This window comes from Rhinolophus sinicus, chromosome 10, assembly GCF_057876585.1.
Source record: "Rhinolophus sinicus isolate RSI-liver-muscle chromosome 10, RSI-T2T, whole genome shotgun sequence".
Classification (NCBI taxonomy): Eukaryota; Metazoa; Chordata; class Mammalia; order Chiroptera; family Rhinolophidae; genus Rhinolophus; species Rhinolophus sinicus.
Genome location: NC_142510.1, coordinates 13,559,312 through 13,586,418, shown reverse-complemented (window position 1 = coordinate 13,586,418; position 27,107 = coordinate 13,559,312). Strand labels below are relative to the sequence as shown.

At 46.2% G+C, this 27,107-nt stretch overlaps 2 protein-coding genes across 3 annotated transcripts in view; one reads left to right on the top strand and one right to left on the bottom strand.

Annotated features, from left to right (window-relative positions):
- DNASE1 (deoxyribonuclease 1) overlaps positions 1-26,569 on the top strand; it is a 37,456-nt gene extending 10,887 nt beyond the window's left edge. Inside the window, exons 2-12 of one of the 2 annotated variants that reach the window (XM_074322714.2) lie at positions 13,337-13,863; positions 14,283-15,968; positions 23,385-23,471; positions 23,903-24,050; positions 24,314-24,402; positions 24,557-24,640; positions 24,891-25,006; positions 25,237-25,349; positions 25,433-25,587; positions 25,943-26,039; positions 26,243-26,569. In XM_074322714.2, coding sequence (XP_074178815.2) covers positions 23,904-24,050; positions 24,314-24,402; positions 24,557-24,640; positions 24,891-25,006; positions 25,237-25,349; positions 25,433-25,587; positions 25,943-26,039; positions 26,243-26,296 — 855 coding nt within the window. In that variant the 5' untranslated portion in view covers positions 13,337-13,863; positions 14,283-15,968; positions 23,385-23,471; position 23,903 and the 3' untranslated portion in view covers positions 26,297-26,569. Of the gene's footprint in view, positions 1-13,336; positions 13,864-14,282; positions 15,969-21,899; positions 22,718-23,384; positions 23,472-23,902; positions 24,051-24,313; positions 24,403-24,556; positions 24,641-24,890; positions 25,007-25,236; positions 25,350-25,432; positions 25,588-25,942; positions 26,040-26,242 lie in introns of those variants that run through there. The other variant, XM_019714874.3, reaches the window with a different exon arrangement.
- Positions 26,515-27,107, bottom strand: part of TRAP1 (TNF receptor associated protein 1) — a 32,581-nt gene continuing 31,988 nt past the window's right edge. The window contains exons 17-18 of the mRNA XM_074322708.2: positions 26,968-27,040; positions 26,515-26,776 (exon numbers count right to left, since the gene is read on the bottom strand). Of these exons, the coding sequence (XP_074178809.2) occupies positions 26,675-26,776; positions 26,968-27,040 (175 nt within the window). The 3' untranslated portion in view covers positions 26,515-26,674. The remainder of the gene's footprint in view (positions 26,777-26,967; positions 27,041-27,107) is intronic.

Genomic DNA, 27,107 nt, shown 5'->3' with positions numbered 1-27,107 from the left:
CAGGAAACAATCCTGGATGTGGCACTCTTCACCTGAAACACCTGCTCTATGCATTTGCTCCATTAAATGGCAATAAGGATAAACATGCCCTTTAACTGAATGTACCAGGTGAGTTGTCAGCAGGCTAATTACAGTGCTTGTAGATCAAAGAAGGCTCTTTCACCAGAGCTGTCACTTTGGTTTGTTAAAGCTTCTGTTTGTGCTCAGTCTGAAGCTGTCCCTTAGGCACACAGAACAGGGCAGAGGGTAACTAAACAGTCAAAAAATGTGTAAGGTATTTGTCAGCTGTGTTTAGTTGTTCTTTCATTGAGGACAGTTTTTGTAACAAATGATTTAAAGAAAAGAAGGTGTTTTTCTTTGTTGAGACCAACACATGTTCACTGAACCCCTATGTGTGTGAAAAGGTTGAGTGATCTGGCTTACGGAAGTCCTTTTCCTATTTTTAAATTGAGTGGGTTTTTTTTTTTTTATTGAGTTATAGGAGTTTTTTATATATTCTGAATACCAGACCCTAATCAGATAAATGATTTTCAGATATTTTCTGTGGGTTGTCTTTTCACTTTCTTGATGAACAAAGTTTTAAATTTTGAAGTCCAATTTATATTTTCTTTTGTTGATGATTTTGGTTGCATATCCAAGATTCATTAACAAATCCAGTGTTGTGCAGCTTTTTCCTTATGTTTGCTTCTAAGAGTTTTATAGTTTAGCTCTTTATGTTTAGGTGTTTGTCCATTTTAAGTTAATTTTTGTTATAGAATGTGGCAAGGGTCTAACGTCATTCTTTTGCATGTGGATATCTAGAAATCAGGAAAGAGACCTATTTTCCCAGTACTATTTGTTGAAAAGACTGTCCTTTTCCCATGAAATGGTCTTGGCACTATTGTTGAAAATCATTTGACCATATATATATATACAGGGGTTTATTTCTGGGCTGATACTCCATTGGTCTGTATGTATGTCCTTTTTTTTTTTTTTACAGAATAATAGTGTGCTATTTTTTATTTTTTAAAAAGGCTAGTTCACCAAAGCTCCCAAGATGTGGTGCAGAACTTACAGAGCTCATGGGTGGGTTAGCCCATACATGTGCTCTCTGCCACACTGAGATGATCTTTACTGAAAAAGAGCAGATGGTTCCTAAACCAAAAGAGGATGTTGCACAGAAGAAAAAGATCTCCCAGAAGAAACTGAAGAAAAAAACAAAAACTTATGGCCCAGGAGTAAATTCAGCATCAAATAAATGATAATAAAAGTAAAAAAAAAAAAAAGAAAAAAAAAAAAGTAAAACATAAATTGGGAATAAAAAGTGAAGAAAATGACTCATAATGTGTTGAAGCATGATACAGATAAAGTAACCTGATTTTAAATGTGTGTATGTATATATATATATATATATATATATATATATATATATATATTTTAAAATTACCAAAACAAACTGCTGTGGAATCTAATAATACCTAATAAAAAATAGTGTTTATAATCAAAGTTAAAAAAAAGGCTAGTTCACGTGTATGTACGTATATTTACACACACATAAACATATGAGAAAAAGGGAGAGGGTGAGGAAGAGAGAAAAATAGAAAGATATACAAGTTAATAGCTAGCATTCCATAGTTGTGGAATTCAGAATATGGGGATGTTTTCCTTTCTTTTTTTCTCTCCTTTGTTTCTCTTTTCCAATTTTATGCAATAATTGTGTTGGTTTTGTATTAAAAACACTCATGATAACCTTTTTTTTTTTTTAACTAAACTTTTTTTTTTTAATTGTTTTTTATTGGGAAATGTTGGGGGACAATGTGTTTCTCCAGTGCCCATCAGCTCCAAGTCATTGTCCTTCAGTCTAGTTATGGAGGGCGCAGCTCAGCTCCAAGTTCAGTCGCCATTTTCAGTCTTTAGTTGCAGGGGGCACAGCCCACCATCCCATGCGGGAATTGAACCGGCAACCTTGTTGAGAGCTTGCGCTCCAACCAACTGAGCTATCCAGCCGCCCTCATGATAACCTTTTGAATTCTTCATAAAAACAGATGGTAGTTCTGCAAGATTCCTGATATGTCAGTTTAGGGAGACTTCCCCAGCCTCCGTATCTGATCACTTAGATATTTGATCAAATTCCTCATCTCTCACCATCCCCCAGGTGATATCTGATCACACTGTCTTGCCTTCAGCAAGAATCCTTCAAGTCATTTTAGCTAGACTACTCCCTTACATCTGATGTTTCCTCTGAGTAATTTTCCACACTGACCTCCACCCCTTCTCTTTGGCTCTAAATCCCAACTTGTTCATACTGTACTCAGAATTGAGGCCAGTGTTATACTGAGGTCTCTTTTTCCCTATCGCCTGAATAAAATATGTTTTATGAGTTTAATGAAAAAAAACAAAAAACAGATGGTAGTCTCTAGAGGTACTTTCCAGAGTTTAAATTTTATGATCTAAGTGTCTCAGTTTTTAAAAAATTGTATGACTAAGTTTAAAAAAAAAATTATTAAAATATAGTTGGCATACAATACAATACAGTAATAGTTTCAGGTGTACAAAATAGTGATTTGACATTTATATATCTTATGATGTGGTCACCACACTAAGTCTAGTAACCATCTGTCATGTTGTAAAGTTTTCACACTATTATTGGCTGTATGTTTATGTCTATGCTAGTATCACACTGTTTTGATCACTGTAGCTTTGTAATCACATTTCAGAACCACATTTTGAAATCAGGAAATATGAGACCTACAACTTTGTTCTTCTTTTTCAAGATTGTTTTTGATACTTGGGGTTCTCTTGAGATTCCATATGAATTTTAAGATAGGTTTTCTATTTCTGTAAAAAAAAAATCATGGAGATTTTGGTAGAAATTGCATGAATCTGTAGATAGTTTTGGATAATAGTGACATTTTAACAATATTAAGTCTTCCAGTTAATGAACATGAGATATGTTACCATTTAGTTATGTTTTCTTTAATTCCTTTCAGCACTGATATGTACTATTCAATGTATTAAGTCTTTTACCCCCTTGGTTAAGTTTATTCCCAAGTATTTTAATCTACTATAAATGGAATTGTTTTCTTCATTCCCATTTAGGTTAGATCTCTATTGTTTTTTTATTCTCTATTTATCTGTATTATTTATTATTTCCTTCTTCCTGCTAGCTTTGGGTTTAGTTTGCTTTTCTTCCTTTTTATCCTTAAGGTGTAATGTTAGGCTACTGACTTGAGATCTTTCTTTTTTAATGTAAACATTTACAGTTATAAATATCCGTCAACACTGTGTTTGCTGCATCTCAAAGTTTTGGTATGTTATGTTTTAATTTTCATTTTCCTCAAGGTATTTTCTAACTTTCCTGATTTTTTTTGGTCCATTAGTTGTTTGAGTGCATGTTGTTTATAATTTGTGGATTTTCCAGTTTTCTTCTGCCTTTGATTTCTAGTTTAATTCTATTGTTATTGGTAAAGATACTTTCTGTTACAATCATGTGCCACTTCACAGTGGGGATGTTATGAGAAATGCATTGTTAGGCCATTTGGTCATTGTTTGAACCTCATAGAGTGCACTTACGCTGACCTAGATGGTGTAGCCTACTGCACACCTAGGCTATCTGGCATAGCCTGCTGCTCCTAGGCTACAAACTTGTACAGCATGTTACTGTACAAAACAACATGAGATTAAATCAAACACAAGAGAAAATGATGCAAGAAATAAGTCTGAGACGTATGAGCCTGCTGCTGGCGTACATTTTTTTATAAGTAGAAAGAATACACTCTAAAATAATGATAAAATGTAGTAAATACATAAACCAATAACAGTCATTTATTAATGTCAAGTATTATGTACTGTACATAATTGTATGTGCTGTATTTTTATACAACTGTCAGCTCAGCAGGTTTATTTACACAAGCACTACCACAAACATGTGAGTAATATTGTGCTATGACCGTATGATGGCTATGGTGTCCCTAAGCAATAAGAATTTTTCAGCTCCATTATAATTTTATGAGACCACCGTTGTACGTGTAGTCCATCGATGACTGAAATGTCGTTATACAGCACCTGGCTGTATTTCAATCTTTTTATATTTATTAAGACTTCTCTGGTCTAACATATGTTCTGTCCTGGAGAATGCTCCATGTACACTTGAGAAAAATGTGTATTCTGCTGTTGTTGGGTGGTGTGTTCTGTATATGCCTGGTGTATATAGGTCCAATTGAGCTATAGTGTTATTCCAGTAGTCTGTTTCCTTATTGAGCTTCTGTCTAGTTGTTCTGTCCTTTATTGAAAGGAGAGTATTGAAATCTCCTGCTGTTATTCCAGACCTGTCTGTTTTTCCCTTCAATTCTCTGAATGTTGGCTTCATATATTTAGGAGCTCTGATGTTTGGTGCATATATACTTATAATTGTTATTATCTTCTTGATGAAGTGATCCTTTTATCATCATTTCATTTCCTTCTTTGTCTCTTGTAATGGTTTTTTTTTTTACTTAAAGTCTATCCTGTCTGATATTAGTAGAGCCACTCCAGCAATCTTTTATTTACTATTTGCATGGAATATCTTTTTCTGTCATTTCATTTTCAACCTATTTGTAACTTTAGATCTAAAGTGCGTTTCTTGTTGACAACATATACTTGGCATGTGGTTGTTTTTTTGTTTTGTTTTTTTAATCCATTCTGCCAATCTGTGTCTTTTGATTGGGAAAATTAATCCACTTACATTTAACATAATTACCAATAAGGACTTTTGCATTTTGTTATTTGTTTTTCTGGATGTCTTATAGCTTCTTTGTTTCTTAATGCCTTGCTTATTGCCTTCTTTTGTGTTTAGTTGATTTTTGGTAGTGACATTTTGATTCCTGTGTCACACCTTTTGTGTATATTCTCTATATTTTCTTTGTGGTTACCATGGAGATTACAAATAGCATCCTAAAGTTTAACAATCTAAATTGTACTGAAATCAACTCAATGTCAGTAACATACAAAAACTCTACTTCTATATAGCTCTGTCCATTTCCCATTTTGTTATTGATGTCACATTACATATTTACACATTGTGTACCCACTAGAATAGATTTATAATTATTTTTATGTACGTGTCTTTTAAATCCTGTAGAATACAAGAAGTGGAGTTACAAACTAAAATTACAATAATACTTGGTGTTTGCATTTACCTTTTCCTTTAGGTATATGTGTGTGTTACATGCTGTTGAGTCAGCTCTGACTCCTGGCGATTCTGTGAATATGTGACATCCACAGTGTTCTGTCCTCAGCAGCCCTCCTTAGCTCCTGTAGACTCGTGTCTATGGCTTTTATGGAGTCAATCCATCTCATATTTGATCTTCCTCTTTTCCTGCTGCCTTCTATCTTCTGTCTTCAAATAGCTGCAAGTTACTGTCTAGCATACTTTCAACCTGAAGGACTTCCTTTAGCATTTCTTTCAGGGCAGGTCTATATAACCTGAGCTTCTGTTTATTTGGGAATGTCTTAATTTCTCCCTCCTTTTTGAAGGACAATTTTGCCAGATACAGAATTCTCAGTTGTCAAGTTTTTTTCTTTCTTTCAGCACTTTAATATATCATCACACTGCTCTGGCCTCCAAGGTTTCTGTTGAGAAATCAGCTGATAATCTTAATGAAGATCTCTTGTACGTGATGAGTCACTTCTCTCTTGTTGCTTCCAAGATTTTCTATCTTTGTCAATGGTTTGATTATACTGTAGGTCTTAATGTGGTCTCTTGAGTTTAACCTACTCATGATTCATTGAGTTTCTTGGATTTGTATTGATGTCTTTCATTGGGAAGATTTCAGCAATTGTTGAAAATTAGGTATTTGAGAAAAACAACTACTTCTCCATATCCTTGCAGACTGGATTAATGCCTGGAAGTCCTTCACTGATTTGCTGGACTTGCTCTGAGCCTAGGAATTAGCTCTAGGTGAAAGGTTATGATCTCCTCTGGTCTTTTCTGAGGATGTATTTTGCCTGGGTCTATGTGTGGCTTTTTCAATTTTTTATATACAAGGTCTGACAATTAAGTTTGCAAACTTGTTGCGATGATGTTGCTAACCTTTTTTTATATCAGAGGGATTATTCATTATGAATATGTACCAACTGGACAGTTAAACAAGTTTCTATTTGAAAGTGCTGAAAAAGCTGTGTGAAAAAGTTAGACGACATGAACTTTTCACCAGTTCATGGTTCTTGCATCACAGCAATGCACCAGCTCACACGGCACTGTCAGTGAGGGAGGATTTAGCCAGTAAACAAAAAACTGTATTGGAACACCCTCCCTACTCACCTGATCTGGCCCCCAGTGACTTCTTTCTTTACCTGAAGATAAAGGAAATACTGAAAGGAAGACATTTTGATGACATCGAGGACATCAAGGGTAATATGACAACAGCTCTGATGGCCATTCCATAAAAAGAGTTCCAAAATTGCTTTGAAGGGTGAACTAGGTGCTGGCATCGGTGCATAGCTTCCCAAGGGGAGTACATCAAAGGTGACTGTAGTGATATTCAGCAATGAGGTATGTAGCACTTTTTTAGGATGAATTCACAAACTTAACTGTCTGACCTCATACATGGCTGTTTTTGAAAGTCAGTTAACCTCCAAGAGTCTCTTCTCCATGTTCTCTTGTGGTCTTAGATTATCTATTGTATATTTCCACTTATAAGCTCTTGTTCCAGGTGGCTGAGTGTCTTTGTTATCCCTGTAGCTTTCACGATTAGTGCCTGCTGCTGTCTCTGCTCAGAACCATGTTAGCTGGGACAGAGGTTAGTCCTTCACACAGCCCCGAGACTGGTTAGAACATTGCAAATAAGGTCTGCTCTACTCCCTCTAGTTAAGGGAGGGAACTGAGCTTCTGCCTCCTCTAGACCAAGACAATGCCATGCCAAGGAGGGCTGGCATTAATTGGGCATCCCCTTGGCTGCACTAGAGGTCTGATTGTTTTTAAGATCTCCCGTAAGGTTAATTCCACCAGTTTCTGGTTGCTTTTGGTTGTCGCCATGGGAGCAAGGGCTTGGAGCTTCCTAGTTATCCATTTTGCTGTCACACCTTAAATGTAGGCTATTTGTAGATGGTCTGTTATCATGTTGAGGAAGTTCTTCTCTATTCCTAGTTTGCTGAGTTGGTTTTTTATAAAAATATTAAATGGCTGTTGAATTTTATGAAATGCTTTTTCTGCATCTATTAGTATGATAATGATGTTTTTTTCTTTGGCCTGTTAATGTGATGATTTATGATTGTTGAATTTTGAACCAGCTCTTCATACCTGGAATAAATCTCCACTTGGTTGTGATATATAATTATTTTTATACATTGTTTGGATTCAAATTGTTTATATTTTGTTGAGGATTTTTGTATGCATATTCATGAGAGATATTAGTTTGGTTTTCCTATTTTGCAATGTCTTTGTCTGGTTTTGGTATTAAGGTAATGCTGGCCTCGCAGAATGAGTCAGGAAGTATTTTCTCTGTTTCTGTCTTCTAAAAAAGAGTATAGAGAATTGGTATAACATCTTAAATTTTTGGTAGAATTCACCAATTAACACATCTGGGTCTGGTGCTTTCTGTTTTGGAAAGCTATTGTTGATTCAGTTTCTTTAGTAGATGTATGCCTACTCAGATTAACTGTTTCTGCTTGTGTAAGTTTTGGCACGTTGTGTTTTCAAGGAATTGGTCCACTTCCTCTGTTATCTAATTTATAGGCATAGAGTTATTCATAGTATTACTTTATTCTCCTTTTAATGTCCACAGGATCTGTAGTCATGGCCTGTCTTTCACTTTGGATATTAGTAATATGTGTTCTCTCTCTTGTCTTGGTTAGCCTGGCTAGAGGCTTTTCAATTTTATTGATCTTTCCAAAGAACCAGCTTTTGGTTTCTTGATTTACTCTATTGATTTTCTGTTTTCAATTTCATTGATTTCTGCTCTGACTTATTTTGTTCTGTTTACTTTAGAATTAATTTGCTCTTTCTATTAATAGTTTCTTAAAATGGAAAGTTAGATTATTGATTTTAGATTTTTGTTTTTTTAAATAATGCATTCACTGCTATAATTTTTCCTCTAAGCACTGTTTTTGCTGTATTTCATAAATTTTGATAAGTTGTGTTTTCATTTAGTTAAAAAATATTTCTTAGTTTCTCTTGAGATTTCTTCTTTGATGTTTGTGTTATTTGGAAGTGTGTTGTTTAATCTCCAAGTATTTGTGGATTTTCTAGTTATTTTTGTTACTAATTTCTGGTTTAGTTCTTTTGTGGATTCTGAGCATATAGTGGATGATTTCTGTTATTTAAAATTTGTTAAGTTTTTTTTTTTTATGGCCTAGAATGTGATCTTAGTGAATGTTCCATGTGAGCTTGAGAAGAATGTGTATTCTGTTGTTGTTGTATGAAGTAGTCTATAGATGTCTATCATATCCAGTTGATTGTTGGTGATATTGAGTTCAGCTATGTCTTTACTGATTTTCTGTCTGTTGGATCTATCATTTTTGATAGAGAGGTGTTGAAGTCTGCAGCTATAATAATGGATTCATCTGTCTTTCCTTGCAGTTCTGTCAGTTTTTGCCTTATGTATTTTGAAGTTTTGTTGTTAGGTACATACACATTAAGAATTTTTATATTTTCTTGAAGAACTGACTCCTTTATCATTATGTAATGCCCCTCTTTATTCCTGATAATTTTCACTGCCTGAAATCTGCTTGGCCTGAAATAAATACAGCTATTCTACCTTTCTTTTGATTAGTGTTAACATGTGCTTTGGAATTTTTTGAACACTAGACATGATGCACTGAGTAAAAAGAACTGAGGAAAGTAGGCCTTTACTGTGAGGTTTTCAATTTGTCTAGTTAGGAGTTAGGCTGTGTTTACTGTTTGCTATAGCTGTAGGTGTCCGAGTTCAATTTTCCTCTGGTGTCTGTGTTTTTGTCTCCTCTGTTGTCTTTGGGGTTTCCTAGAGATGTCTTAAATAAGGTCTGAGGAGTGCAGTTTTTTCCGTTGTATTCTCCTGTTGTTAGACAGGAGCCCTATTGATGTGGTAAGGAGAAGTGTTTTATCGTTCAGTGACGAGGTCTTAGTCTTTTAGTGAACCTGTGCCCTTGGCCTGTGACCTTGACAAGTGCTTTTCTGTTTGGGTTTTTCCCCCTTACGAGAAACAGGAAGGCAGACGAGGCTAGAGTTGGGCATTTCCCCTTCTCCAAGTTAGTTAGGTTCTGGTAAAACCTGAATAAGTTAGGCTCTAGTAAAAGTTTCCCTTCAGGACAGGCTTATTAAGAACAGAATACTCTGGGCATATCTCAAAATGGCTACTTTTCTCCTTCCTCTCCCAGAAGCACAAGTGTTTTTTATTTTTTTTATTCACTGTGAGATCCTGGAAGTAAAACTCACAAAAGTGTGTGGGTCCCCCTAAGAATAGGCCCTCCTGAAGTTTTATTAACTCTTTTTATTAAACTTCTCCACATTGAACCTCCGTCAATTATACTTTGATCTTTCCTGCCCTGGTTTCTTCCCTGGGCATCTGCTTCAGTAAGCTATGATTCTCTGTAACTTCCTGTCTTTTTCTCCAGTTGTTTGGGCTGTTTTGTCCTGTGACCTCAATTCTCTGATGGATCTAAAAAGAGTTGTTTTTCAGTTTTGTTCACCTTTTTTCTTATTGTCAAGGTGGAAGTAATAGCTCCCAAGCTCCTTACATGCCAGACTGGAAAACAAAAGTCCTTTGCCTTTCTTTTTTTCATTTCTCTTTTTTTTTCTTCTTCTCTTTGTCTCCTTTCTCTCTCTCGCTCCCTCCCTTCCTCTCTCTTCTCTTCTTCCTCTATCCTCTCTCCCTCCCTCCCTTTCTTTAAAAAAAAAATATTAAAATATAGTTGTAGTACAATATTATGTTGGTTTCAGGTGTACAGTATAGTGATTTTAAATTTATATACCTTATGATGTGATGGCTACAGTCAGTCTACTAACCATCTGTCACCATGCAAAGTTATTATGATATTATTGACATATTCTCATTACATCCCCCTGGCTTATTTATTTTATAACTGGAAGTCTGTACCTTTTATTTACCTTCACCTTTTCCATCCATCTCCTCACCCTCTCCCCTCTGGCAACCTCAGTTTGTTCTCTGTATCTGTGTGTCTGTTTCTGTTTTATTTTGTTTGTTTGTTTTGGTTTTCTTAGATTCCACATGTAAGTGAAATCATAAGGTATTTGTCTTTCTCTGTCTGACTTATTTCACTCAGCATAATACCCTCTAGGTCCATTCATGTCACACAGGGCAAGATTTCATCCTTTTTATTGCTGAATAATATTCCATTACACACACACACACACACACACACACACACACCATCATCTTTATCTATTCCTCTATTGATGGACACCTAGGTAGCTTCCATATCTTGGCTATTGTAAATAATTCTGCAATGCAGATATGGGTGCATAGATCTTTTCAAATTAGTGTTTTTGTTTTCTTCAAGTAAGTACCCAGAAGTGGAATGCAAAGAATTCCAGTTGACATCTTTTTTCTTTTTTTTTTTAAATTTTACTACTCTAAAGATGTTATTCCATTGTCCTTTGGCTTAAAGCAGAAGTCTCTTATCATTCTAACTTTTATTTACCTGTACATAATATGCTTTTTAAAGCCTGGCTGCCTTTGAGATGTTTTTTCTTTAACACTAGTTTTCAATAACTTGATTTGATGAGGTGCCTTGGTGTTTTCCTGAGGTTTATTGTCCTTGGGTTTTATTGAGCCTCTTGGGTCTGTGAGTGTATAGCTTTCACTATATTTCGGAGATTTTGCTTATTATTTTTTCAGATGTTGTTTCTGTTTCCTTCTCGCTTTTCTTGTTCTGGGACTCCAGTTCCGTGCACATTGGACTGCTTAGTTTAGTAGTTGATGCTTTTTTCTCTGTGCTTTATTTGAGTAGTTTCATTTGCTATGTCTTTGAACTCTGATCTTTTCTTTTTCAACATTTATCTGATATGAATCCCATACTGTATATATTTTTCATTTCAGATATTGTTTTTACTTTCTCTAGAAGTTCTATTTGGGTCTTTTTATATCTTCTATTTATCTCCTTATCAAGTTTATGTTTCCTTTTACCTTCCTGAATATATTAAGTAAGCATGTTTATAATATCTGTTTTATTTTCCTTGTGTGCTTGTTCCTTTATCTCTGTCATTTTTAGGTCAGTTTCTATTGATCGATTTTTCCTATGGTCATAGGTCATATTTTCTCTTTTTTGCATGCCTAATACAGTAGTTATCAATTCACCCTTTATTGCCTGCTTGTCACACTGGAACATTTCTCCATCGCCAGCTAACCTGATGCTAATCTTTGTCAGTGGAGGGTTTTGGAGGAGAATGGGCCTTTTTTCCTGGTTCTGCGTGCTTTGCTTATTCCTGTTCTGTGACGTAGGCTGGCATGTGGGACTCACAGGGGTTCTCAGCCCCAGTAAGTTTCCATGGCACCTTCTCAGGCGGCTTCCTGGCTGCAAATTCAGCAGCACTCCCACAGATGCCAGCAGTGAGGTGCTTTATATATTTGGAAGGGGGTGGGCACTGCCAGGAAAGTTCCACGGGAACCCAGCTAGCCTCCGGGCAGCTTTTTGGTGAGCTCCTCAGCACCTCCACCCTGGTGGCTTTCCAGATAATTTTGTTGGCACCCTTGCAGGTGGTTGTCAGCCCTCAGCCTTGGCCTGCGATAGGCCAGTGATTGTCACATCCAGTGGGCTGTGACCACCATCTCCCAGCTCAGAATCCTTCCCATGGGTACTTCCCTTCAGCCTCGGACGTTCTGTAGAGTTCTCTTTTGTTTCCTTTTAGGTAATTCCCTATAAGTAGTTAATAGTTCTTTATACTAAACTTCCCTTGTTTAAAATACCATGTGGTTTTGGTCTTCTGGCTGGATCCTGACTGACAGACCTGGCCATTTTCTTATGGGATACTGGACATTGGGAATTTGCATTGTTGGTTGCTGGGTTTTGTATAATAATGTGCAGTTGGACAATTAAGTTTGCGAACTCATCCTAGAAAAAGTGCTACATACCTCATTGTTGAATATCACTATGGTCACCTTCCAAGTACTCCCCTTGGGAAGCTATGCACTGACGCCAGCACCTAGTCCACCCTTCAAAGCAATTTTGGAACTCTTTCTGGAATGGCCATCAGAGTTGTCGTTGTATTACCCTTGATATCCTGAATGTCCTCAGAATGTCTTCCTTTCAATATTTCCTTTATCTTCAGGTAAAGAAAGAAGTCATAGGGGGCCAGATCAGGTGAGTAGGGAGGGTGTTCCAATACAGTGATTTGTTTACTGGCTATAAACTCCCTCACAGACAGTGCTGTGAGAGCTGGTGCATTGTCGTGATGCAAGAGGCGTGAATTGTTGGCGAAAAGTTCAGGTCGTCTAACTTTCATGCAGACTTTTCAGCACTTCCAAATAGTAAATGGTTCACTATTTGTCCAGTTGGTACAAATTCATAATGAATAATCCCTCTGCCATCACAAATGGTTAGCAACAGCGTTGCAACGAGTCTGCGAACCTAATGGTCAGAACCTGTACCCCTTCAGTGGTGTTCCTCTTGGTCTGGCACACAGTTAAGTTCCTTGGCCTCAGTCCATCCGTACAGCCTTGCTTCTGAGCTTTATGGGTCCAGAGCTGCCTGGGGTGCGCTGCTAATTTAGCCTCATTACTGAGAATGATGCCCTTGGGAGGATTCTACCCAATGCCCTGTGAATTCGGAGGTCTTTCCATGTGGCTTGTGGGAGCACAACATATTCCCATCCCTGTGTGAGCTCTGGGGATTATTCTGTCTGCTCCTTCCCAGGGATTCTTGCCCCGGCCTCCTCGCATAGTTTCTCTCACACAGGTACAGACCTGTCCTCAGCTGAAGCCTTGAGGGGACCCCCTGCAGATCCTGGGGCTCTGCTGCCTGTGCAGCCCTGTCCTCCAACCCTGCCCCACGCATGCCAGCTGCCCGGGCCTCCATGACCTCCTAACTCTCCTCCTTCAGGGAGATGGCTGGGTCTGTCTGAGTGTCTGAGTGTCCCCTCCCCTCACTGTAGCCTGGAAAGCGCCTCGGCAGCAGCTGGTACAGTCATAGGGCTCAGGCTCTCGGGTTCCCTTCTCTTGGAGATCACTGTCCTGCACTGTTGTCCAGGCACTGAAAACCATCGCGTCATCTCCTTTCCAGTTTCCCCAGTGTTCAGGGATCCCTTTTACTCTGTCTAGAATGAATGCATAAAGGTGAACACACGAATGGACCAGCCTGGCAGGAGTTTGATGAAGCTTCAGAGCAGGTGGTGCCCTCTGTCTAAGCTGATGCTAACACTCTCTTTTCTTCTTTTATTAACCAGTCACGGCGTGAATGGGAACGGCAAGATGGCGCAGGCTGTGAGGCAGTGACGTGGTGGCAGCCTGGTGTTGCCCCCCCCCCCCCCGGCAAGTTCATGTTTTACCAGCTTCTGTGGCTGTGTCACTGGGGGGCTGAGGGGCTTGCGAGGATCAACGCCTCCTCACAGGAGCCCAAGTGGAGAGAAGCCGATCACCCATGAACCGGCACAGGCAGAGCCCCGCCCTGCCTCCGTGGCTTACCATGACCCCAGCAGGCTTCAGAAGACGGAGCCGGAGCAGCAAGGCCACCTACCTCTGGCCTTGGTCAGAGGACCAGGTGGGAGGGCGCTGGGCTGGACTCATCCTGGCCTCCTGCGGCCACCTCTGCTCCTACCTGAGGCCCTGTCCACGGCTGCAGCTGGGTTGAGGTGGCCGGTGGTGGCCGGTGCTGCCCTGCTGCCCTGTGCCTGGGGCGGGCTCTGACCCCGCACTGGCAGCTGTGCCTCCACATGGGCCGCCGGGACGGAGTCCAAGAAGCCAGCCTTGGAAGGTAAGTGGAGTGTTTTCTAAACTGGTGTAAAAGGGAGGTGAGAACCCGTGCTGCTTCCCAGAGTCCAGAGGCCGTAATTCCCGAGGAGGCTGAAGTCTCTGCAGCTGCCTCTCCTGGTCTCCTGGGTGTATTCTTATTCCCACAGCTGGGACTCTATGTGCCATAGGCCCCTCCCTGCGGCAGTGCCAGGCCTGTGGGTGGAGAATGGAGACAGGGTCCCTGTGTCTGCCCACAATCGGGGCCCAGCACAGGCAGGCCCTCTGGGGAGCCCCTCGGCTGGGGCAGAACAAGCACAGCATCCGTCACTGACTGCAGGCCTGACGAGGTGGCTGCTGGGAGGACAGTTAGGGGGAGGCCGAGGCGCTGGGAGCGGAGGCTTCAGCGGAGCCGTTCTCCTCATACCCCTGAGCTCTCCACAGGCTCTTACTGCTCACGTCCCCACCCCAGCAGATGTCAGCTGTCGGAACATCACAGCCCCTGACACCCCGTGGTGGTGCAGGGAGAAGCACCCAGTGGGGCTTGGGGACGAGTGTCCTCCCCACTGGCAGGCCACGTCACCTCTGTGTCCTGTACTCTGAGGTGTCAAGATGCTCAAAGCATGGAAGGTGAGCAGAGGGTGGGGACTAGTGGACACGGTGACCAGCACACGTGGGGCCAGCAGTGGGACCAGCCTTCCCCAGCTGGCCCATCCAGGAAGGAGTAGGCAGAGTTGGAAAAGATGCTTGGGACTTAGGCGTGAAGCTCTGTGGTGAGAGCTGTGGGGCAGCACCATCGCACCGGCGTCGGCCCCGGGGCCATTTGCCCCGTGAAGGTCCTACTGGGCTCGAGCACAGGCAGCGCTCTTCTCTTCATGGAGCTCAGCCCGCACCAGCTGCTCTCCTCAGCCTTCTCCTGGGACCTCCATGACAGGGCACAGTGGTTCTGGGCTCTGCTGTCGGGCCAGCCCTTTGCCCACAGGGAGCCTCCATCCCCTGCTGTCAGGAGCTGTAACGTGGTGCCCCATTGTCACCACTGGTTACGTGCCTCTGTCACACCAGGATTTGGGATGTGGAGGCTCAGGACCCTGGCCCAGTGACAGAAGCCTGACCCTTCATTCATTCAGCAGAGGGCCACGTCAGTCCCCCTTATGTGAGATCTCCCACTTCAGTAGGGACAACGGTACAGTGAAGAAGGTGGGGAGCATCTAGTGCTGCTGCGCTGCCAAGAAGACCCGTCTGACGTTCATGCTTTCATTCAGCAAGTGCTTGGTCAGGCTCCATGAGCCCCCGCTCTCTTGGGACTTACATCCAGGGGGATGACACCGATTGTAACACTGTGTGTTAGATTGGTGGTGATTGGTGGTAAGGAAGAAATAGGATGAAGAAGACAGAGTGGTGACAAAATGTGCTACTTTAGGATGCTATGGTAGGGTGACATGTGGACAGAAGCTGGAGTGAAGGAGGGACAAGCATGCGGCCATCTGGAGACAGAATGCTCAGGTAGGGGACCAGCGCCAAAGGCCTGAGGCAGGACCCGTTTGGGAAACATGATTGAAATGTTACTGTGAAACATACTATCGTGTCTGAGTTAATCCCCACGGCCGGTCCTGGGCAGGAAGGACACCAGATACTTGCAGTTCTTGTCAGAAAGCAGCATGGCCTGTCTGGCCAAGGGGGCAGGAAGGATGCAGCCCTGGTCCTGGCAGTCCGCAGGCCCCAAGGCTCCTTCTCCAGGAGCGAGGTAACAGGCTCGAGCCGAGGACGGACGCTCCTGTTCTCTGAGGATCTGTAGGCTGCACTTCTAGAATATAGAAGTGCGATATCTTGGAACTGTACATGTTCACTCTTTGGACCTGATGAGGATAAGCACACACAAGTCTCAGTCCTGAACGTCCACGTGGCCTCTGCTAGTTGGACCAGCTTGCCTAGTTACCAACCCATGTCCTTTCCAACTTGCTGTTTCGAGGCTCATTCCAGGTAGTGAAAACAGACTGCTTCTGGCCCTGGAGTAGCTTGCCGTAGACCAGTGCCTGCCAGGACTCGAGGAACTGGCCATAATTCAGGAGGTTTCAGCCTGAAGATCTGCAGTCACTCCAGCAGCCATGACTCAGAGGACAGCTCGGGGAGGTGAGCCCTACTTCCTGTACTGGCTTTTCCCCTTGGGGCTGGGCACAGGTGGCTCCTAAGAGGCAGAGAAGCCAGAATAGCTCCATACAGTTTTGCAGGGTTGGGGAGATCCAGCTGGGGGTTCGGGCCTCCTGAGGCATCAGGACCTGAGGGCTAAGATTCCTCGGAGGAAGGAGGCCAGAGAACTGAAGCTGACCTTCAGCAGCTGTTTTCGTCTTGCCATACACGGACTGCAGATGAGCTCAGTGTCAACTGAGCACCCCCGCTGGCCGGCAGCGGCCTGCCCTATGCTGCCCACCTGGAGGGCAGCACCATCCCAGTTCTCCACCATTCTGTCATGCGCAGTGCCTGATACTAGTCAAGGTACTAGGCGTGCTGAGAAACAGGACTGTGGGGGGAAGGTGATAGACCCACCTGAGGTTAAGACATGGAGTCATCGGACCTGGACTACAAAATAATCGATTAACGTATTAAAGAAAATAGATAAGATGGAGAGCTTGACAGAAAATTCATAAAATATTGAATGAAAATTCTAAAACAGAAAAGTACAATAATTGAAATTTAAAACTCAGTAGGTGGATTAATAATAGCGGTTAGAGACAGCTGAAGAGAGGATTAGTGACCTGGAAGGTAGGTCGATAGCAAACGTCCGTGCAAACGCCAGTGCGACCAGCTGGCACTGTGCACTGAGCTTCCTTGTCATGGACCCTCAGGGCCCTGCTCGCCTCTTTGTAGACCCTTGGGTGGCAGGAGGTGCTGGTAAGAAGGCTTTTGTGCTGGGGCTTAGGAATTTAGAGAACGTTTTCCACTGCGACCTTGTTGGACACATTACTGGCACATTGGGAGTCCAGACAGCAGAGTTGTGTGACGAGCGACATCTTGACGGGCCTCAGCTTCATCAGGAGCACGAGTATGTGTGTCTCGTGGGCTCAAGCGAAAGGTGCTGACGCCTCCAACTTACACCTGACAAAACGCCTTTTTAAACAGTCATCTTTTCACTTGCTTCTCTCCGGAAGTAGTATGAAGGGGCGGGAGGATTGGGGAGCCAAAGGAGGCTCGTCTGATTTGCAGCGGGGATGCATACGCAATTGTCCAGCGGGACTGAACAACATGTACTGTGGGAGTCGAGTGCTGCCTGTTCTACCCACGTGATGGGCACGGGCATGGCCGGGGTGAGGAAGCAGGGGCAGCGGCTGGCTGAGTGTGCCTGTGAAGCTGTTGGGATTGTAGTAATTCAGACATCTGTTCTGAGGGATTTTCCATCCTGGGTTAATGGTTTCTTTATAATGAACAGAAATCAATTCATGAGAGACGGTGAGCTGGGGCTGGGTCAGTGCGCTGAGTGGAGAGAACTGCTGACCCGCAGAGGGTGATTGACATGGATTAAAGCAGTGTCACGGCACAGACATCAGCCCTTTATCTGAGATAAAGGAATGAAGCCCTTTTGCCCTTTAAAATGCTGTCCACGGGGGTCAGCAAACACCTCCTGAGGGGAGAGGAGGAATCCTGGGTGGAGCCTGGCTGGAGGGAGGCGTGCCTGTGGGGCCACAGCAGCTGTGGGCTCCTTGGAGCTTCTGGTCAGCTCAAGCTGAGTGCCCAGAGGCTGCTCGGATGCCCTGTAGTGTCCCCTGTGCTTCAGGAGGTGGTGCAGTGTTCTCAGGAGGGTCCAGGAGGAAGGGACGTGCTCTCATGCAGCCAGGAGGGCCGCGCACGGAGGCAGGCGCAGGAGGTAAGCGTGGAGCCCCACTGCATTCAGCTTTTGCCTGTGGAGCGCCCCCTGTGTTCCAGGCACTGTTTTAGGTTTGGGGCAGTGTCATGGGTGAGATGGCAAGGTCACTGCTCCCATGGGGTGCTGTTCCAGTCCAGAGGTGGGCTTTGAAATGAGTTTAAACAAGTAACAGCAAACACATCGAAACAAAGGAAGGATCATGAAAAAATGACACATGTGGCTGGGGAGCATGTGGATGGGGAGAGAACAACCTCCCTGAGGTGACATTTGAGCTGAAATGGGAATGATAAGGTGGCCCTCTGACCTCCTGGCAGAGTGGAGTCCCTGAGCCAGAATCACATAGATCTTGGTAGGCACCGGCTTTCATCTTAACGACAATGAGAAACTGATGACAGATTTTAAAAGGGGGATAATGTGATCTGATTCCACGTTCCCAGGACGTGCTGGCTGGCCACTGGGAGGCCGTGCGTGTGCTGAGGGGCGGACCAGTGTGATGGCTGCAGAACCAGGGGACGTGCAGACTTGGGGTGCATTTGGGGCAGGGCTGAGGGAAAGCAGGGACCCAGGCGAGTGTTGGGTTTCAGCATCTGGATGGAGGCAGAGGGGTTGCACCAGGGACTCAGTCTAAAGTCTGGTTCCACTTCGGCAAATTTATGAAGCTCATTGGAGTCTAGTGGAGACGTCCCGGCCGCCGCTAGAATTGGGGACGAGGCTCCACCTCAGGCGTGTTTCCTGAGCAGGTGGAAAACCACTGGCGCTCGGGACTTGCCAGCTGATCACTGTCCATCAACCCACACTTTCTGACAATTTGAAATCCTTCTTTCTTACCCTCCACATCCAGTTTGCTACCAATTCCTGTCCTAAGGCCACAGCTCTCTCCCGATCTTGTCATTCCTTCTGCTTCTCACAGTGACCAGAGGCTTTTCTAACATGCAAACCTGGGCATTTAAAATATTTTGAAGGGGTGGCCGATTAGCTCAGTTGGTTAGAACAGGTGCTAATAACACCAAGGTTGCCGGTTCCATCCCTTCATGGGCCACGGTGAGCTGCACCCTCCTTAAAAAAATTTTTTTTGAGTAATTTCATTTTTAATGTTAACTTTTTATTGCCTCATTTGTTTTTGTTTTGTTTTTTAATTTTTTTTTAAAGAATTTATTGGGGAAGGGGAACAGGACTTTATTGGGGAACAATGTGTACTTCTGGGATTTTTTCCAAGTCAAGTTGTCCTTTCAATCTTAGTTGTGGAGGGTGCCGTTCAGCTCCAGGTCCAGTTGCCATTGTTAGTTGAAGGGGGCGCAGCCCACCATCCCTTGCGGGAACCGAGGAGTCGAACCGGCAACCTGTGGTTGAGAGCCTGCACTCCAACCAACTGAGCCATCTGGCCACCCAGGAGCTCAGCAGCAGCTCATTGGCTTCATTCTGGTTGTGGAGGGCACAGCTTGCTGGCCCATGTGGGAATCGAACCGGCAGCCCTATTGCCCAGAGCTCGCGCTCTAACCAGCTGAGCCACCCGCCCGCCCCTATTACCTGATTTTTGAGTGATGCATCGTATTCAGTTGCGTGGCTTGCAAAATTTTTGATTTATAGAATTTAATAAAATTAATCATGGAAAATTTCAGCATACTCCAAAGTAGAGACTAGTATAAGGAGCCTCTTGTACCCACCACCCAGCTTTGGGCCAACATTGTGAAGCAAATCCTAGATGTCATATTATTTCATTCTTAAATATTTCAGTGTGATAATGAAATCTAAAGATCATTCAAAGCATAACCATAATAGCGTTATCAAACCTAAAAATCTAATAATTTCATTAGTTACCAGTGTTGTGATTTCCCTGATTGCCTCTTAAATGGTTTGTTAAGCAAAGGTTTGCTTAAATGGTTAAAGAATGTATTGTTTCATAGGATCCTGAGAGGGTCGCATATTGCACTCAGTGATGCAGCTCAGCTTTCTTTTTAATCTAAATTCCTTCTCACTCTTTTTTCTTGAAATTCATTGGTGAGACCATCCTTTGTCCTATCTAGATTGTGCTCTGTCCCTATAATGCTGGTGACCCATGAGCCTCTGTCCTTTGTTGTGCTTTCAGGCGGTATTTAGGCAGAGGTTTGGTCAGATTCAAGATGGTCTCGGCAAGCTTCTTCCTAAGTGCTTTGTGTTCTCCGGTTCAGAGGCTGGTGTTTTTTTGTGAGTTAGTGGCCCCTGATCAATGCCTAGGTTAGGGGTTGCAAATTGCAGCCTCAAATTCTAGCGGTCCTTCTTTGCTCAGATGGAATACTAACACATGAAGAGAAATTTCCTCTCAGCGGTACCATGTACACAGGAAAAGCACAGTAGGTTCTTAGTTCTTTGACTTTGTTTGCCAGTTTGCAGAATAAGAAGCTGGCTCCCTTGCATCTCCCAAAGGTGACTAATGAATTGTTTACATCAATATGAACTCATGAATTTAAACACAGTTGAGATGTTTACTGTAATTCATCGCATTAGTAGTTTGTAGACTTGAAAATTTCTTTGTGACAAGTTAGTGTGTTGTAGATGATGAAGGCCAGCAAATAAGGTATAAAAGGCCTATCAGTACAGTAAGATGTATACTCTAGAAACGCTGTATGTATGCTAGATCCAGAGGCTCCCAAACATTCTCAGTTCAGAGCACCTCTACTTAAGGTTCAAGCTCAAGACTGGCTCCGACTCTGCTGTGATGAGCCGCTTCCCCTTCCTGCATCTGGAGCACATTTAGTTTCACCAAAGAGGCTGGCCGACTTGGAGGGTTAATGTAAAAATAGCTTACCATGATCAGAGAAAGTGGTCTGCTGTCAGTGCCCATTTTCCCATTGAACTGACTTTGAAAGATGCCAGAAGTGCTGGGCTTCCTTCCCTTGCCTTGCACCCCTTCTGCATCTCCATTGTGGGACCTGGCAGAGGAGGCATGTACCCAACTCCCTACTATTGGTGTTGGGCTTGGCCCTGTCACTTGCTAAGACCGAGAGAATGTGGGAAGAAATAGCGTTGTGCAAACTCCAAGTCTAGGTCTCTGGAAGCATCGTCTGTTTCTCTTTCCCTCCATAGAAGTTTTCACCTTCCACCATGTTGGAAGAGGTAGCTGCAGCCCCTCTACCTGGCCCCAGATGAGGACCAGGGAGCAGAGCTCACCTGTGGGCCTGGAAGCAAAAGAAAAATTGCATATTGTTGTGCACATTACATTTGGAGGTGCTGCTTATTACATAGCAACAGCCAACTCATACAAATGGAAAAGAAGTCCGTGAGGGAAAGGTAGACGAGTGATGGAAATACACCGTCTGAGAGGGTTACTGTTCGTAGGGATAGATTTTTAAGGACATGTGAAATGATTCTTCTGTGGAGTGTTATATCCATTGATCCTTAAGACAGACCTAAGAGGAAAGCAGTGATGGTTTTATCCCCTTTTAATAGATGAAGGTACTGAGTGGTGGAAGGTGCAGTGGATAAGCCTGGTCCAGGCCCCAAATCCCTGACTCTTGGGCCAGGCTCTTCCCAGGCCGTGCTGCCTCTCATGCATGCGCAGCTCTGAGGGCATCCAACATGGCAACAGAGCTTGGCACATTGTAGCAGTGGGGCTGCAGTCAGGACCTTTCTTCTGGAGGTTTGGGGAGAAAGGGCAGCGACTGGCAGAGAGCTCCCCAGAGTACAAGGGTCAGTGTTTGGTTGAGAGGAGGGCAGACGCCTGTATCCCATGTGCTGACAACTGGAGGGGCCAGGCATCCGCAGTGAGTGCCATGGCTGTGCCACCTGTGGTCAGCATCCCGTGTCTGACCAGAAGCTGGACCAGGGGCCTCCCTCTAGATTTGCTCACGTGCTCTCCTCAAAAGGTCTGGCAAGTGTGTCTAGGGGGAAAAAAACCCATGGAAGAAAGGGATCTAGGCTGAAGGGCTTGCTTGGTAGTTGGGGGTCTGGATTTTGACATGCTCGAAGCTATCCCAGCTTCAGGGACTGAAAACGAGAGACTCAGCAATCAAACCTTTGCAGAAGGCTGTGCTGGGCTCCTGGCAGCTTGAGGACTAGGCGACCTGATTCCGTCTTACAGATGCCGTATCAAGGGCCACGTGAGCTGGTTGGTATTCATGCTGACAGCCACAGCCATCCGTCAGCTTGTTTTCATTACTTCGGGGGTTCTGGTCGTGAAGTTGGTTTACCTAATGAACTGTGTTTAATCCCCTCTGCATCCTCCTGCTCCCTGACCAGCTGGCCTGCTCTGTGGCACGTTCGTGACTTTGACTTTGGTCCCTGGTGATTCTACCCTCAAGCTTCGCTTGCTCCCAGACCTCCAGGCCCTGGCCTCCCTGCACCCACCTTCACACCACAAGACTCTTCCATCCCAGGGAGGGACCGGGCCCTTCCCACATGGGGCGGAGCCTGTTGGATACGGTGTGGGCTGAGTGATGGCTCCTCAAAAGATACCATGTCCTAATTCCTGGGACCTGCGAATGTTAACTTACATGGCAATAAAGGACTTTGCAGATGTGATTAAGGATCTTGAGACGGGGAAATGGTCCTGGATTATGGGGAGGACTTTAAATTCAGTCGCCTGTGTCTTTATGAGGGCAGAGGGAGAACTGACACACAGAGACGGCCATGTGGACATGGAGGCAGAGGTTGGAGCGAAGCAGCCATAAGCCGAGAACCCCCAGGAGCTGAAGAGGCAGGAAGGACCCTGCCCTAGGGCCTCCGGACGAAGTGCGACCCTGTAACACTTTGATTTCAGCCCACTGAAACGGATTTTGGACTCTGCCCTCTAAAACTGCTGGAGAATAAATTTCTGTCGTTTTAAGCCACCAAGTTTTTGGTGACTTATTTACAGCAGCCATAGGAAATGAATACTAATGAGAAAGATTCCAAAAAGAAATGACTGGACCCAGGACCTGTCATGGACCCTCAGCTGCTGCCTGACAGTGTCCTTGTGACTCGGTCACTCAGGTCACCTGTGTCTGGAACGCACAGGCTCTCATCTGCATCAAGAAGGCTCCCTACTGTCCTGCTGGTAACCGAGGTGGGTCCTCCAGTCCCGGCCCATGCCTGGCACCCAAGCCCTGCAGCCCCCAATGCTGCATCACACATGCACTCCATAGAGAACCCCAACTTCTAGCCAAGTTGCGCACAGCCCCCCCAGCTGATGGATTAAGCAGCAGGTGTTGGCGTTAGTGAGAGACCTGGTGTGGTCCTGGGCCACAAGGCAGCCACCATGGGCTCTGTCTGCAACATGCTATGTGGGTTGTCTGGCCTTGGCTACTGGCTCCAAGGTCATGGCACATCCTGCAGATGGGACGGCAGCCAGGGCCCTGCCCTCTAGCACACACCTGCTCCCCATCCTTGGGAGAACACCATTTGTGAAGGACACACAGGCCTATGGCCCTATTATTAGATTTTTTAAAACCAAGTGCAAATATTATCAGGTGCTCTTTTTATAGCAGCCAGAACCTGTTGAAATAAACACATGCCAACCACTCACCTGTGTGGAAAAGCAACACAGGCAGCATAATTGTTCTGCGTCCTCTAGGTGATGCCCAGGGAAAGGTCATAACCGCCTAAACCTTTAAAACCCTAGGCGGGACGAGCTTTCCGTGTCGGAGTTCAGAGCGGCAGCAACTCTGCATGGGCCTTTCAGCCGTGTTTCTTAACAGAATTCCCTTTGTAATTTAGTTTTTCTTTTCTCAAAGCATCAAAGGAAGAAAACTGACATCAAAGAATATCAACTCCTGGTTCTTAGCAGAATTCCCAGGGTCTTTGCAGAAGTCACATTTCAGGTGAGTGTGTTTGGTGCCCCAAGAACCGTGACTTGTGGCCCGTTGGAGGGTGGGCACCAAGTCCGAAGGTCCAGCAGGGTCCCTCTGGGTGACTGACCAAGCTGGGGAGAGCCCGACCAGTCCTTGCTGGGTGAGTGCCTGCAATAGGGAAGGCAGTGAGCCACTGTCCCACCACCAGTGCCAGGGGCCTTCTCAGGCTGGCAACCCTCACAGGGGCTTGTCTTCTGGTGGGTAGGAGGGGTGAGAAAAGCTGGGGTCCCTTGCTTGGTGCTGGTGTCTGGCTCTCTGGATGCTGGTGAGCGCGGAGGCTCACCCTGGCTGCTCAGCACGGCCCAGAGAGTTAACGCAGCCATGGGCTCCGCCTGGCTGGACTCGGAAGACGGGGCACTGTCTGCTACCCCAGACCCACAGTGCAAATGTGCCTCCTCCAGAATGAAGGGTACCAGGCTGATGGGGGCGCTGCTTGCCCTGGCTGCTGTGCTGCATGTGGCCCTGTCCCTGAGAATAGCAGCCTTCAACATCCGGACTTTCGGGGAGACCAAGGTGTCCAATGCCACCCTCTGCAACTACATCGTGCAGGTAGCTCCAGGCCAGCCTGTCCCCAGGGAACCCCGGGAGGGGGGCGTCTAATAGGCCCTGGGAACACTGGGGCAGCGGTCAGTCCTCAGGGCACTCAGCCTCCCAGAACTCTGTTCTCAGCCCCCCAGGGAACTCAACGGGCCAGGGCCCTTGTCACTGCCGTGGCCGACAGCATCAGGCTGCAGGCAAACTGACGTGCTAGCGCCCTGGGCACCCGTCTCTACCCAGCCCCCCGCTCAGCACTGCTGTGGCCCCTTCCGTAGATCCTGACTCGCTACGACATTGTCGTGGTCCAGGAGGTCCGAGACAGCCACCTGACGGCCGTGGGGAAGCTGCTGGACAGACTCAATCAGTGGGTGACAGTGGCAGGGGCTTGGGGAGGCTTGTGGGGATGGTGGTCATCCCTTCAGGACACGGTGCCACTTCAGCTAGGCCCCCGGGACACTGAGTGGGCTGCAGGACGTTCCCCGTGGGTCCCCCGACTGGAACATGTTTCCTCAATCCAGGGATGACCCCAACACCTATGAGTATGTGGTCAGCGAGCCGCTGGGCCGCAACAGCTACAAGGAGCGCTACCTCTTTCTGTTCAGGTAAAGCCCAGGCGCCGAGATGGGCGCCGGCAGAAGGGTGTGTGTGTGTGGTGGTGGTGTGTCCCCGTCCCCTCCCCCACGTGTAGGGGCAGCTGTGCCCCCCAAGGTCTCACTGCCTGGGCAGAGGCAGGAGGACGTGGGCGGGCGCTCCGGGCTGGTGTGTCTGTGATGTCTGAACTTAGACCGGGCCCCGCCTGCTGGTGAGGCAGCACTGCCAGCCCCAGGGTCCCCACCCTCTGGTCTCCCACAGACCTGACCAGGTGTCCGTGCTGGACCACTACCAGTATGATGACGGCTGCGAGCCCTGCGGCAACGACACCTTCAGCCGAGAGCCAGCCGTTGTCAAGTTCTCCTCCCCGTTTACCGGTGAGTGCTGGGCAGGGGCGGGGGGTGGGGACCACAACACATGCTGTCCCCACCACCCCAAGTGCTTTGGACTTTTGTTGAAGTGACTTAGGAAAATGTCCACCCCCTGGGGACTGTCTTGTGTCCTCTGTCCCAGCAACAAACACAAGACTGAGCTGGGCTGACACACTCAGCCCAGGCCTGCCCCCCAGCCGCCACCTCCTGGCTTAGCACAACCACCTTCTCTGCAGAGGTCAAGGAGTTTGCCATCGTGCCACTGCACGCGTCCCCGCTGGATGCAGTGGCTGAGATCGACTCTCTCTACGACGTCTACGAGGACGTCCGGCAGAAGTGGGACATGGAGGTGAGCCCCCCACACACACATTGTGGGTTGGGCTCCGGGGCCCCTGTTCTGTCCCTGGGCCGACCGGCTGTGTCTCCTGGTAGGACATCATGTTGATGGGCGATTTCAACGCTGGCTGCAGCTACGTGACCTCTTCGCACTGGTCGTCCATCCGCCTGCGCACGAGCCCTGCCTTCCAGTGGCTGATTCCTGACACCGCCGATACCACGGTGACATCCACGTACTGTGCCTATGACAGGTGAGCAGGGTCTGCAGACCCAGGGTAGGGATGGGGGAACCTCCGTGAACAGCCATGACTTCTGTGTAGGCCCAGCTTCAGCAATGGGTCCCAAGACCTGTAGGATACACTCACCCTCCTGAGCGTCAGTCCACTCGGGAAATGGGGAAACACATGTAGGGATAACACGGTGCTGGTCCTCTGAACAGTCTCGGTATACAGGTCACGCAGACCTGAGTCTGGCCAGTCCCGGCCCCCAGGGGGCCCCCTCCCTGGGCAGTGACACCCAGGGCCTGACAGGAGCTGGGGAACGTGCTGGGATCTGAGGTTTAGGGTGCATGGAGCTAAGGGGACCTTGTCATGCCTGGTGCTGCAGGATCGTGGTTGCTGGGACTCTGCTCCAACAGGCCATCGTTCCCGACTCAGCTGGTCCCTTTGACTTCCAAGCTGCCTATGGACTGAGCATCCAGCTTGTACGTGATTATCTAAGGGGACTGGGGCGCAGGGGTGGCGTGAGCTGGACCCATGGGACTGCACTACTTTATTCGTTGACTTGAAAGAGCCACTTGTCCACGGCAGCCGCTTCCCAGGCAGATGTGACAGAGCGCAGTGCCTGGGTGCAAGAGCTAGCCGAGCTGGCCCTCGGCGTACCGCTCACTGCATGTTCCTCTCACAGGCCCAAGCCATCAGCGACCATTACCCGGTGGAGGTGAGGCTGAAGAGAGCCTGAGGACAGCCCGCCAGCCTGTGGCTGCTCCTGTTGTCACATTTAGGTTATGGGAACGGAGTTTAGGAAACCAGTGCCGAGTTCCCTGAGCACAGGGCCGGTACCCCGCCCCCCATCAGCTTGAGGAAGGGGACGCAAGGTAGGCTTTTTCTTTTGTGCCTGCTTCCATTACAAGCGTGACGCTGGGTCCTACCTTATACATCTGCACAAAAAGCTTAACATTTAGATGAAGAAATACCTTTTAATTTAAATAAAGCTCAAAAGGCGGTATTGTCATTGTGGCACCCAGTCATTCCTTCCTGCTCTCTGGCGCCTCTTCCCACAGCAGAGGCACAGCGTTCCGTGGTCACGTCCCCCTGGACCATGGCGCAGCCCCTGCCATCAGCGTCGCTCCAGGGCCTTGACAAGCAGGTTGTTCAGGCGGCCCACCATGGCTCGGGGGTCATCCACTAGCCCTGCTGTGATCATGGCGTTCTCATAGATCTGCAAGGCAGAGGGGTCACTTCTTTACTGGGAGGGAGGCCCCATCCTAGTTCCAACTCGGGGACATTTTAACAGAAGAATGAACAGGGTTTTAGAGGAAACTGAGCTGTCCCACCTCGAAGACGCAGGCTCGCACAACAGGCAGCCTGGCGCCTCTGTTCTTGCCGTCAGCCCGTCTCCAGGAGACTCACCTGATCGATGAGCAGCTGGGCCAGCTCGGGCTCACTCTCTCGCAGCTGGCTGAGCTTTTTGATCAGTGTGTGCCTGCAACAGAAACCCCCCGACGTTAGCTCAGAGCTGTGCATCGAGCACAAGGGCCTCCAACTTCTGA